Source organism: Ascaphus truei, chromosome 2, assembly GCF_040206685.1.
Source record: "Ascaphus truei isolate aAscTru1 chromosome 2, aAscTru1.hap1, whole genome shotgun sequence".
NCBI lineage: Eukaryota > Metazoa > Chordata > Amphibia > Anura > Ascaphidae > Ascaphus > Ascaphus truei.
The window spans coordinates 81024197-81037722 of record NC_134484.1 but is presented as its reverse complement, the minus strand read 5'-3'; the positions used below and the strand labels follow the sequence as shown (position 1 = coordinate 81037722).

The 13526-nt window shown below is 41.5% G+C and overlaps 1 protein-coding gene across 2 annotated transcripts in view; it reads left to right on the top strand.

Annotated features, from left to right (window-relative positions):
• Positions 1–13526, top strand: part of E2F5 (E2F transcription factor 5) — a 32110-nt gene that overhangs the window by 14850 nt on the left and 3734 nt on the right. The window contains exons 6-8 of one of the 2 annotated variants that reach the window (XM_075582997.1): positions 6137–6305; positions 8007–8201; positions 11623–11667. In XM_075582997.1, the coding sequence (XP_075439112.1) occupies positions 6137–6305; positions 8007–8201; positions 11623–11667 (409 nt within the window). Of the gene's footprint in view, positions 1–6136; positions 6378–8006; positions 8202–11622; positions 11668–13526 lie in introns of both variants that reach the window. The other variant, XM_075582996.1, reaches the window with a different exon arrangement.

Genomic DNA, 13526 nt, shown 5'->3' with positions numbered 1-13526 from the left:
CAACAGGAGGATTCAGAGCAGAGCCGGCTACTAAGAAAAAAGCCACGAGGAAAACCAGACCGTGTGCTGCTCATTATACTCCAACACTTAAAAATAAATACAAATAAATTGAGGGTTGCCTACAAAAATGTGGCACAAGATCCAGTTGAACCAATGTCTGATTTAATTTCCGTGATGAAAGACACGATAACCCAGGATATTGAGGCAGCCTATTCCAAGTCTGCACACCGAGGACAAAAATGAGCTAGATCAGATACAGCCTGGAAAGACCGCAAGACTACACTTCTGAGAATTCAGAGAATGAACCATTCAGCAAGAGGCGCTGGACATGGAGACATCAGATAATTTTCCTCTGAATCGCCCATCTTTTGATCTCGAGCTCATTGACTGGCTTCTTAAGATGGCAAGAAAAATGTTACAAATCGAAGATTTATTTAATTTATAAAATATTTTATTTATTTATTTATAAAATATTTTACCAGGAAGTAATACATTGAGAGTTACCTCTCGTTTTCAAGTATGTCCTGGGAAGATGAGCTTTTCACTTCGGGGCCTAGGGATCGCCTATTCAGGAACCTGCATCGGAAGCCAAGAATCTTCCTGGTTCACGAGGTAGTGAAGGATAGAATTAAAGGTACGGGGTTGCAACCGGACATGGACATGCATTGGGCACCCCTGTCTTTTATTGCAACCGGACGAAACAAGGTAATCTTGACCAGGAAATTGTCAAATGTACCCGCTTGAGGAGAGCGGATGCTTGGGGTTGTTCCCCAAAGGTGATCACAGCAGTATCAAGGTTTTTGCTAGTCTAAGAACCCTGCTGATGGACGATGCAGCCTCCTTTTTGAGATGCAATTGCAGGTGGGTGGAGGACGCCTTGAAGTTGTTTACTACAGAATGTGCAGCTTGCTGGCATTCCATAGCTATAACATCAGTATCAAGTGTGAAGCATCACTGGATTCAGTGAAGCTAACCGCAAGGTCAATGGCACTATCTGTTGCAAACAGAAGAGCGCTTTAGCTATGGCCTTGGCAGGCAGATTTGTCATCAAAGAACAATCTGTGTTCAGTTTCTTTCGAGGGACAATCTGTTTGGCAGAAAAACAGATTCTATCATTGAGAACCTCCGGAGGGAAGTCTGTAGCGGAAAACAAAAAAAACAGGAAAGGGTTTGATACCCCATACCTAAAGTGTGAATCAATGCCAACGGCTGTGGCATGAGCACCTATAGGCCCGGAAGGGGTTAATCAAGAGCAACCTCCTGGTGCTTTCGTGAGTCAAGAGGACGTGGACCCCAATATAGAGCAACTATAGTGATGTACCAGGTATTAAAAAATATCAGGTACCCTGGGGGGGGGGGGGGGGGGAAATTACCCGGTCGGGTAGGTTTGGGGGGGCGGCGGCAGAAAAGAGGGCAGTAAGCACAGGGTGGAGGGAGAGGTCATCAGCAGGCAATGGAGGGAGAGGACGACAGCAGGCGGCGAGAGAAGACCATATGTGCAGAGCTGGAGAGTGCGCTGTAGCAGCAGACTCCGGAAGTCAGACTTCTGGGTCAGACCACTGGGGTGCGCTCCTCCCCGGCTGTCGTCCTGTGCCGCTCCGCTCCCATAGTCTTCTCCCTCCACCACCCGGTGTCGTCCTATGCCAGCTGAAATCCTCGACTGCGGGCTGCCGTCCTTCTCTCCCTCCACCGCCTGCTGTCGTCCTCTGCCAGCTGACGTCCTCTTCTGTTGCCGTTATCGGCCCTCTCTCCGCCCCGGAGAAAGGGGGGTGATTGAGGAGAACTGAGGGAGCAGAGCATGACGGAAGTACCCTGGGCCGAGTCCGGGTTGTTAAAATATGGCCGGGTAACCGATACATCACTAGCAACTAGGAAGTTTGCATGAGATGGAGAGCTCGAACATCCCATGTTGGGACTTAAAAAATTTCCAGACCTTTTGGGCGCAAACTATTGCGGATTCCTTGATCCTCAAGGTTGTCTGTATGGAATATTGTCTGGAGTTAGACGTTATCCGGAAGAGACAGGTTTATAAGATCCTGACGGCCAGGAAACAAGCTGATCAGACAGGTCTAATTAATTGTCAGACGGCTGTCGAATGACTGATTCAATCGGTTCCGCCATGAGAGAAATATTGAGGCATCTACTCACCAATGTACCTCGTAAAGAAGGCAAATGGAACATTCAGATCTGTACTAGACCTAAGAGGAGTAAACAAACTGCTCAAAGTAAGGTGGTTCAAGATGTCGTCCCGCAAGACCATTAAATTCAGCAGTGGACCAGAGAGATTGGTCCATGTCAGATCTGAAAGATGCCTACTTCCGCATGCTTATATGGTAGATACAGAAGGTATCTAAGATTTGTGATGGGTGTAAAGCACTACCAAATTTAAGGCACTTCCCTTTTGGACTCTACTTCGCCAAAAACATTCTCAAAGGTGTTGACACTCATCGCTTAATTAAGGAAGGAGGGAATACAAATACTCCACTAAAGAAAAAACAAACTAGTGCGCACAAGAGATATATCTCTAAAAGAGTGTACAAGTGATAGTGATGATTTAAATCAAAAACGCCCACAAAAAACAATATGTGGTTAAAGTGTATTAAATAAACAAGTGTTACCAATGTAGATGAGCGTCTGCAGCTGAGCAAAGGGTAGTCCAAGACCCCAAATCTACAAACAACAATACAAAACAAAGCACAAAACGCTCATCGTGAAATTGTAAAAACAGTGTTTATAAAATAAGTGGTTCAAGGTTAAGCGTACATCAAATCAGGCTTATTCAGGCACATAAAGCTACACCGTAGCTGTTACCAATGGCTGCGACCAGGAACTGCAGGGGACTCCCTCAGTGAGAATCTCTCTCCCTCTCCCACACGATCAGCTGGGGTGAAGTGGTAACCGCAATACCGGTGTGTCGGTGTTCTGACACAATTCCAAAGTCCCGTTTGCAGCGTCGACGCGCCCGATGGTGCCAAAAGGGGTAATCAGCTCGATCCTGTAAGTCCCGTTCGTGGCGTCACTGCACCCGGTGGAGCAGAGAAGTACTCAGCTCAGTCCTGTAAGGCAGCGCGTGTCTTCCCTGCTCCAAACCTCACTGCACATCCGCACAGGCTGATGACGTCACGGCGCATGCGCCGAAGGGTGCAAATCGACTAAATAGCTTAGAGTTGATATTAAAACTCACAGGCTATGTAGGAAACTCAAAACTCAAAATAAAATAGATACCACTCAACATCTAATCTATTTTATTTTATCCTTGACAGCAGGGAAAAATAATCTATGGGCAGATCTTGGTAGGAGGGCCCTAGAACCAGGAGAGTGGTCCCTAGCAAGCACGACATTCAACCATCTAATCGAATGATGGGGAGATCAGAGAGAAACCTCATGGCAACAGCAGGGAACAAAAACTACAAGGTTTCTGCCCAGGCAGAGGTAGCTGCAATATTCCTTAAATTGCTGCCACAAAGCTTGGTTTCCACAAATAATCCCTGGCAGATGAACCATGGCAATTGCCAGTGTATGAAAACCTGCTTTCCCAGAGTACATGGCAGCACCCCAATCCAGGGGGCTGGAGTTTGACGGGATGGAGGTTGACCAGAGGGCTGTCACATGGTGGTACAAACCTTGATGATGGCAAGGAAGAAAACTACTTCTATAGAGTACCATAGTATCTGACGGTGATTCCATCTGTGGTGTCAATAACAAAATGTAGCTTCTCGATGTCACAGGAGGCCAGGCAGTTTACACCTTTTTTTTACCAGGATTATTCATTGAGCAAAACAAGATAATGAAATAAATTGAAGTTTATTCACAGGAATAGGCATACACACAGTGCAACACAAAATACAGACGAAAAGCATACTTACTGGGGGTCGAAAACTAGACTCTTCTAGGTGCAGGGAACTCTTAAGTTTTCCCCTGACCGGGACTTAGCCTGAAATCCTCTGGTTCCCAAATTGGTGTGAAGTTCCACAAGCCACCGATCACTTCTCTTCTGAGAATTTGGACTTTTCTTGACCGGGTGTTAGTACCAAACTCCTGGAACTAAAATTGGCTTGCAATCCCAGCCGCGACCGCTACTTTCGATTAGAATTTGGGCGCTAAAAACGGGGCTTAGAATCTGGCGGGCAGACTTTCCTGGCTTGAAATCTAAGCCAGTTGCGCTACTATTTATGCAAGAGTAACTTTGAAAAGCCCGCCAGCACTTCTGAAGCTAAAAATCTCAAACCTGATTGGCTGAGACGTTTCTTATAGTATTTGGCGTTTCATTCACAAAATATTACAGCCAATCGGCACGTGGAAATTTTCTCAGTAGCCAAGCCAGGTCAGTGGGAAATCTGAAATTGCCCTGGGACATGCGCCAGTTTGCCACCTCCGTCCCTGGATATCTCATACCACCCGCTGGGTTAGGCCCCACTAAGTCCTAGCAGAACAAATGGCAACCTGGACGACTGCCATTGTCCTCCGGACTTTGGTACTTAGCCTTTCCCTGCCTCACAAATGGCTTTCAGACCTCTGGTTACTTTGAACTCCGATGTCCAGCAGACTTACTGGCACCAACTTGGTAGCGCTGGCAGCCTGTCTGAACATCGGTTCCGAAAGTCCCAGCTCATTTCAGTACACAACAGTACATTTCAATGAATTAATAAAGTAGACTTTAATACATCCCTAAGCCCTGGGTATGGGGAATAGAAATAAAAGTATACTTTTCTATTCTATCAGCCTGTATTCCCCACACACGATCTACTGGACTCTGAGTCCCCTCACAACCTTATCTACGGTTGGATCACCCAAGAAACTAATACAGGTTTTGGGCATTAGCTGGGGTATCCCCCTTAACCTACAGACCCCTTTAGTTACAGGGGACAGTCTTCATCCCTTTGACCCATTTTCCTGTCTGGGCTATGCTGAAGCAGGGAACTCTAGTGGTGAGTCGCACACAAGTTTACAAGGGAAGATATTGCTGGGACAATGTGCCTACATGTATCCTATAATCAGCCATGATTCCCGGTACATTTTTAGGGGAACGGACAACTCCGGACCCCAACTACCTAGGCACATTCTGACAATTCTTCCGCAAAATCCCCCTTGAAACTCATGCCCTAGTAATCCCTGCTCGCTGGCATGCCTGGAAATGTAAAAACACAAACATTCTTTATTTACGCAAAGTGCAGTTTAACCATACAGCGTTACTGGGCTCAAGAGCTAACTCTCCTAAACCCTTACACTCTGATCAGGGGCAACCAAAAATGGCTTAACCTTTATTTAAAGCCTGGTTACCCCCCTCACAGTCACACTTGGTACCTCTTACTCCCACAATTCTGGAGTTCCTGCAAGAGGGTCTTGAGCTGGAACTCTGCACTAGCTCACTGATTGTACTACAGGTGTCCACACTATCAGCACTTAGCTGCCATAGGTCTCATAGGTCAATTCTTCCAACCTGAAGAGAATCAGACCTCAAGGATCCAGTCCCTGCTTGGTATTTACTGTTTGTATTACAAGCTCTAGCAATTGCTCCTTCGAGCCACTTTTCTAACTCTTCAGATACGGACCTAACGTTAAAGAGTCCTGTTAGCAGTGACGTCGCCACGCAGGATGAATTACAGGCATTGTTGGGAAAGGAACCTTCTTGTCTTGGGGGGGGGAGGGGGGGAAAGGTCGTCTTGAGGCAAGCTCAACTCTTCATTACCTCTCAGCTGGAGGGTGGAACTTAACCCATTAGTGAGCACTGCTATGGATGGGCTCTCCAGGAAAAGGAAATGACGGTAGGTTGGCTATCAATTTTCTATATTTTAGAGATTTACAGTTGCAAATGCGCACTTGTTCTCTTTAAAATATTGCTAGTGTAAAATAGGAATGATTGCCTTTGTAAAAATGTAGCTAATGTGCAATTTGTGTCCTATTTGCACTCTGAAAAGTAAGGTTTTGTGTAAAAAAAAATTGTATCTAATGTGAAGTACTAGTTTGTGCAGTTTTATTTCATTTTGGAATTGCTCTTTAAAAGGGGTGCATTTACAACATAGGTTTGACCCTGAAATACAGCAGACTTGGCAGCAAAGCTTAGCTTAATTGGCATAAAAATATTGTATCAAGTTCCTGGGAAACTGGCATTGTGTGATGTCATTTTATTTTTAAGGGCCAAAACGGACAAAAGAAATACCAGATCAATTTAAAGAGTCATTCGGGGCCCATACATGTGCTGCTGATTAATAAGGAATGCAGTTCCTCCAAACCCGTCGTTTTTCCTGTTCCTCCACCTGATGACCTTGCACAGCCCCATGCTCAGCCTGAAACTCCAACTCCAAGTAAGCCATCCTCAACACAGGATGGGTCTCCCCAGACAGTGGAAGGGAACACTACGGTAGCAGAGACGACCGGTAGGGAGTATTACTTGTCTTGTTCTTTTTGTGTGTAACATGACATGGTGATCTCATACTATTCTATTCATGCTGCTTCTTGTTTGTGCAGGAATCAATACTTTTATAAATGTTGTTTTTTTTTTTTTAAGGTGTCTGTGTGTGCCTGTGTCACCATTCTCAGACTGGTGAGGCACCAAAAGTCCAAATATCGGTGTGCAAGTAGGCTTACTGGCTAAGCACTTTAACCCAGGCTGTGCTGGAAAAACTAATACGGCAGGCAGAACTTCTAAGACTCAATGTTTTAACATTGATCAGAAGCAAAAGATGACAATGTGCTGATTTGCATGTCATTATCCAGAATTAATCTCTGCAACTTGGAAGAATATTAATACAATTCTTTAAAATAGATAATCATCTGTTTAACATGAACGATAAATAGTTAGTGACTATTAAAATTAGAACCCATTATCGTCAAGGCTACAGTTGCTTCATAAGGTCTGGTGACCTATTAAAATAGGTGTGGAATATGAAGTGTGACTAGGAGCAGGGATGCAATAACAGTATTAATGGGTAGTAGGGAATATTTCTTCTCTAGTTATGGCCTGTTCTCCTAACACCTAATATCCACACAAATTCCCAACAAGCTCTGAGAGAACCCAAACATTACCACATAATATATATGCATATAAGTGTCAAAAGGAGTGCTAGTGGATGTGGCTAAATGTATACAACAAAAAACAAACAAAGATGCTCAAAGCTACTTCCAATGTGACAAAAATACACAGTGCTATATATATAGTGCTCCTATTGGCCCAAGCAGCATACGTTTGGTACTAGGTGGCGAGTAGATTTTTTGGTGATTTGTCAACCACTGTCTATATATATATATATATATATGTATATGTATATGTATATGTATATGTATATGTATATGTATATGTATATGTATATGTATATGTATATGTATATGTATATGTATATGTATATATATGTATATATATATATGTATTTATTCTCTTGAAAAAGGATCATTTAGTTTAACCCTTTGGCCAAAGCGTCTTAAGCCTGCTGCCACTTTCAAGGCATGACCGTAGCAGGTCCTAACACTGAGTGCAGCAGGCTTAAGCCGCTTTGGCCAAAGGGTTAAACTAAATGACCCTTTTTCAAGAGAATATATAGGTATTGCACTGTGTGTTTTGTTCACATTAGAAGTAGCTTTGGCCATCTTTGTTTGTGTTTTTTGTTGTACACCTAATATCCAAGCTCGTTTGACCTCTATCCCTATCGGCTGAATCCTTTTCCTGTTGTGTGCTGCACTTTTTTATTGCCAAAATCAAATTTAAACTCTCCTCAAGACAACTGCACTCTGAGCAAATTACAATGACCTGACATCTTTTCATATGATAAACGATTTGTAAATATTAGTTTTCCAAGTTTGTGCTATTTCTTTTGGATGTTAAAAAGGCATATGAGCCTTTCAGCTCTGCCTAGACCGCTATTGAGCAATAAGGCTATTATGAATCTATAATAACCTTACTTCTGTTGCATTTCATATCGGACTGTAATGACCATCATATACCACAAGCTTAATGACAGACCCAGTGTTTTTGTATTATTCAGACAAGTCTTTGTTTTTTGTCTTTCTAGACTGTAATTTACAAGAGAACACAACTCCAAACTGTTATTCAGGCCTTCCAGAGTCTATATTATATGCTACACTTGCCACAGATTTAACACAAACTGCTGCCAGCTCCAGTGATTATCCATCTTTGCTTCCCTTGGATGTCAATAGTATCCTTAAGCAAAATGCATTTGATCTAACGAAAATAGATGAGACAGAAGGTAAGAAGTACTTATGTGTAATCTCTAAAGTACAAACCAAACAGAGGTGTGAAAAGGGCACTCTGGTGCTAATGTGTGCTTAATTAAGCAAACATAAAGTGAATCAAGAAAATAAATATGACACTTTCATGTTGAAGTGCTAGGGGCACAATCTGCTATATGTGCAATTGAACAAAAATCTTAAGGCAGCTGAAAAACCCTAACTTAAGAACCGTTCCTGTAGTTCTTCTGTTGGAAGACTGACGAGTCTTCTGCCGAAGACTCCACTAAACTCTGAGGTGCCACGTTTGCTACAAATGTACACTTAAATTAGGTTTATCTTCCATCCTCAACGGGAAAGGCAATGTTTATTTTATTTGTTTGGCACCAACATATTCTGCAGCGCAGTACAATGTGAGGGGGATAATAACATTGCCTTAACTTATATGTACTATTTGTTTATACAAATTGAGACAATAGGAAGCAGGTCCATGCTCACAAATGCTATCGAAAAAGGTTGGGAGTGGGGACAAGGAATAGTGTATGGGAGGGGGTGTGCTCAGCATAGATTTGACAATGAACTTCAAGCTTTTAAGTGCTATTCTAGGATGAAAGTAAGAGGAAGTCATGAAAATGATCTGTAGATTTCCTTGAAAAAGGTGGGGTTTCTATGGAACTTCTAGATGACGGGGGAGATTCTGATTGTGTGGTGTATAGCATTTGAGTTGGTTTGCAGTACAGGAAGAATATTGAAGGTGTGAATGAGGTGGGGAAAAAAAATTGAGCCAAGCGCACATTGCTTATGTGTGAGTTCTTGGATATTGGATCAGAAATGTAGAGATATTGGATCAGAAATGTAGAGAGGTGTTATGTATAGCTTTGCAGGTGAGCACAGATGTCTTGAATTTGACTCTGCAAATAACTACTTTAACTACTTATATCGTAAAGTAGAGTAACAGTGGTGGGTGACATAATGAACCCTGCTGCGGCATTTAGAATGGACTATAGATGGGTCTGATGGCTGAGTAGGAGACTAACTAGAAGTGTGTTACAACAGTGCAATTGGCACACAAGTAAGCATTTTGTTGTATTGCACAGTGAGGGGGTGAAGAATCAAAAAACGACACCTAAGCTCAATGCCTGAAGTTTATTTATTTTTTTACATTTTTTTTTTATTATTATTATTGAAACGAAGTATAGGTGTGGAATTGGGAAACATTTTTGTTTAAAACTTAAGTTTGAGATGATGGGACATCGAGGAGGAGGGTAGAAAGACTGTGACATGAGATTGGAGATGGTTTTGGGTATCATCAGCGTAGAGGTGGTGTTGAAGACTGAGTGACTATTTATTTCGTTTTCCAAAGGAAGGGGTATACATGGAGAAGATTATAGGTCAGAGTATCGAGTCCTGGGGTGTAAAAGTGAAGAGAAGGCGAACACTGAGGGAGCGGTCAGATAGGCAATATGTAAATCGGGCCAATGGAATGCAGGAGGGTTGGGTCAAAAATGGCAGAAAGGTCTAATAGTATGGTTAAGGAGAACTGCCTTGTGATTTTTAGCTTGAGATAAGTGGTGACTTTTGTTAGGACAGTCTCAGTGGAGTTCTTCCTCCTCGGTAATGGGTGGTAAGCAACAGAGGTTTGGTTTTTGGAGTAAAGTGGGAGCTGTTTGTCAAACCCATTCTCACCAAAGTACAATGTCATGTTGAATAGCATTGATTTAAACTTTGAAGTGGTTAGCTATGTCTTGAGCTGTAATTGCTGTAGTAGCCGCTGGTGTGGATGGTTTGAAGGAGAGAATTGAAAACGGATACTGTGGATTAGAAAGGTGTGTTTGCAGAGGTGTAGTGATGAGTAAGGTCAAGTTCAAATAGGTGTGTAAATAATGTTCAGAGAGAATATGGTGAATTGGAGAGGAACCAGAGAGCACAAGGTCAGGTAAGTGGCCATCACAATGCAGAAATTCTGGCCCTCTAGGACAGAGCACAGACTGTACGAGCTGCATCACATCTATTTAACATTCAAGTTATAATAGGAATGCTAAAGTCCCGTAGAATGAGTGTGGGAATCAGAAGAGAAAGTGTGCAAGCTAGGGTACAAACTTTTGCAGAGTGACAGTAAATGACTAAACATGGAGGAGAAAATACAGATGGTGCATGCTGCAAATGAGCGAAGGATAAGGATACATTGCTTAAAGTGCATTGAGAAGAGGGCATGTCTGGCATACTCTACCATGTCTGTTTCCTGGTTGGGTTATGTCTGAAGGAAAGGCCATCATGACAGAGCAGCAAGTGAATCAGTATTTGAGGGTGGGGGGAGGGTGGCATGTCTGGACAGTATAAAACAAAAATTGTGAGGCGCTTCCGATAAAGGTGTGATAAAAATAAATATATAGTGATAAATATATATAGTGATAATTAAATATATAAACAGTGTTCAAAAATAATAGTAAAGTTCGCTGCTCAACCCTCTTAGGAGAAGATCCAGTTTCTCCTCTCTTGACTGTTTGGAAGAAGCTTGTGGGGAGCGCAGAATTTCACCATGTAAAGGGAATGAAATGAATAATAGTGTAATATATCCTAAACACCTGTAACAATGTATATGGGGATCGAGATTAAGAACTCACATTCTCCCAGTCAAATAACAGCATTGGAAGACAATATGAAGACTCTGTAGTTTGCAGGGGGATCTTGCTTAGGATACTCTCCCTGGTATCAGTGGAACGAACCCTCGATGAAAACAGAAACAACTCTTGTGCAACATTGTATGTTCACTACTGATGTATTCAATAAAAACAGTGGTAATCCACACTTACATTAGCACCATGTGCATAGACACGTAACAATCAAAGCGCAGCAGCAGTATACACCATCTACCCCACTCCCGGGATCGCGGGCCACTGTTTTTATTGAATACATCAGTAGTGAACATACAATGTTGCACTAGAGTTGTTTCTGTTTTCATCGAGGGTTCGTTCCACTGATACCAGGGAGAGTATCCTAAGCAAGATCCCCCTGCAAACTACAGAGTCTTCATATTGTCTTCCAATGCTGTTATTTGACTGGGAGAATGTGAGTTCTTAATCTCGATCCCCATATACATTGTTACAGGTGTTTAGGATATATTACACTATTATTCATTTCATGTCTGGACAGTAGGCTGAAAGCGGAAAAAAAGTGTTATACATATACAGATGCACACAGGAAAGAAGTTGTCTTCAACATTTTAGTGTTTTACATGGCTCCTTATAATGAAACCTAATCATCATGGAGTCGTTTTTCCCATTGTGGAAATCGCAGCCATTTTTGTTTAGTGAAGTAATAATGTAATTTTTGCTTTATCAAAATGTTCCAAAAAGTGTATTTGAAATTGCTTTGCTTAACCTTTTCTCCCCCTCATCCATTCTAAAGACTAAACACCACTTTTTTTTTTTTCCTGTTCAGGTCATATAGGTGGTGACCTAATTGATGAATTAATGTCTTCAGATGGTATGTATTTCAACAAAACTTATCCATAAACTTCCCACTTCTGTATTTCTTTCTATTAAGACTGACTAGTAGAACATACAATTCTTGGAGTCAAGAAGGAATTTATTTTTCCCCCTATGAGATCATTGGATGATATTTCACTGGGGTTTTTTCCCCCTTCCTTTTGCTCAATATATGTAAGAACGGATATAGGATAAAGTATCTGTCATCTAAATTTAGCATAGGTTGAACTTGACGGACGCATGTCGTGGTGTGGTTTTTTTTCTTTTCTCTTCAACCTCTAATATGTAACTATGTAACATCAAGACAGAGGCAAATAAGAGGAATAAGTAATTTTATGACATTGTGCTGGATCTTTTCCATGTTTTTCAAACAATAGGGGTTATACACTAAGCAACAATATGATTTGCAGTGTCTCCTTTTAATGGCTGTGAATGATTGATTGCTAATGGCTACCGCAACTTCATAAATGACTTCCAATATGTTGTAAGGAAATGGATGATTCCGAAGAGCTTGGACCAAAGACCATGACCCAACGTTCTCCTTTTCTACAATAGTTAAACAATAAAAAACAAAAGCAACAGACCGAACATTCAAAAACACCTTTGTAAAAACTTTTTTTTATTTTTTTATCTTGCTTTAAAATTTACAACATGATTTGGGTAGAAAAACAAAATTGCAGCTCTGTGTGCTCCACATTTCACGATGTCCTTGTCTTTGTCAGAGGACACGTATTCTGCCGAAGCAAAACGCGCAAGTACACGCAGTGGCAAGTTTCTTTGCACGCTATGTTGTACGGTTGCAAAACCAGATGAAGATAGGCATTCATTAAGATTTTGCGAATGCTCAGTCTGTTTCACTTTTCAGATTCCCAATATGGTAGATATGTAATGGGTAGGGAGCAAGATTTGTACATGGATTGCTTAATAAATGCAATACAGAAATTGCATGGATTATATAAAATGTTTTGATTGTACTGTGAACAAAAGAGATACAATGCCGATTTGGGATGACCCAAAGCAGGTTCTGATAACGTAAAAAGCATAAGGTTGTGAAGACTAATGATATTCTGGATAGTTAAAGCTGCAGTTCAAACTAACGTTTAAAAAAAAAAAAAATCCCAGTTTCCCACAATAAGGAAAGTGATAAATCCTAGGGAAAGTGAAAACTGATTAATACTGTATTATAAACACAGTCCAAGTAAAGTTCAGACCCCAAAAAGATATGTCAAAATAAATGTTCCGCAACAGAAAATAAATCCAGTGTTATATGTGCAATCAGGTTCTGCTTCTTAGGTGGGGCTCAGTAAGCCTGCAGGTGAACAACAATCTGAGAAAGCAAAGCGCCACATCTAGTACATTATTTAATTTAAAAAAAGTTAAAACCATAAAGCTAGAGGTAGAAAACTCACAAACATCCTTGTTAAAACAAAGTGCGTTGCCGAGTATAAACTCAATTTGGAAACTCCTCCGAAAAATACACTCCACCCAATCCTGGAGCCTAGGATTGCTGTAAACGCCAGAAGCAAGTACGAGGGAGCTTCACATACTGTGGTGATGGTCCGGTGGAGTGCATTTCTTTGAGGATTTTCCTAATTGAGTTTATACTACTTACAAAACTTGGCTGTGACCCATTGTGTTGTATCCACTAGGTTGGGCAAAGTGCAGGGTCTGTTTTAACCAATGACTATTTTCGTACAAATCTTGTAACTGGTCTGTGTAGTACTTGTAGTCTTCTTTGTCTTTCTTATGGATGAGGATAACTATGGCATTGATCCAGTGTTCCGCAAGCCAATGTGTAAAGCGTTTCAAGTTCTTAGTTATTTCTAAAATGTTTTACCAGGAAGTAAAACATTTGAG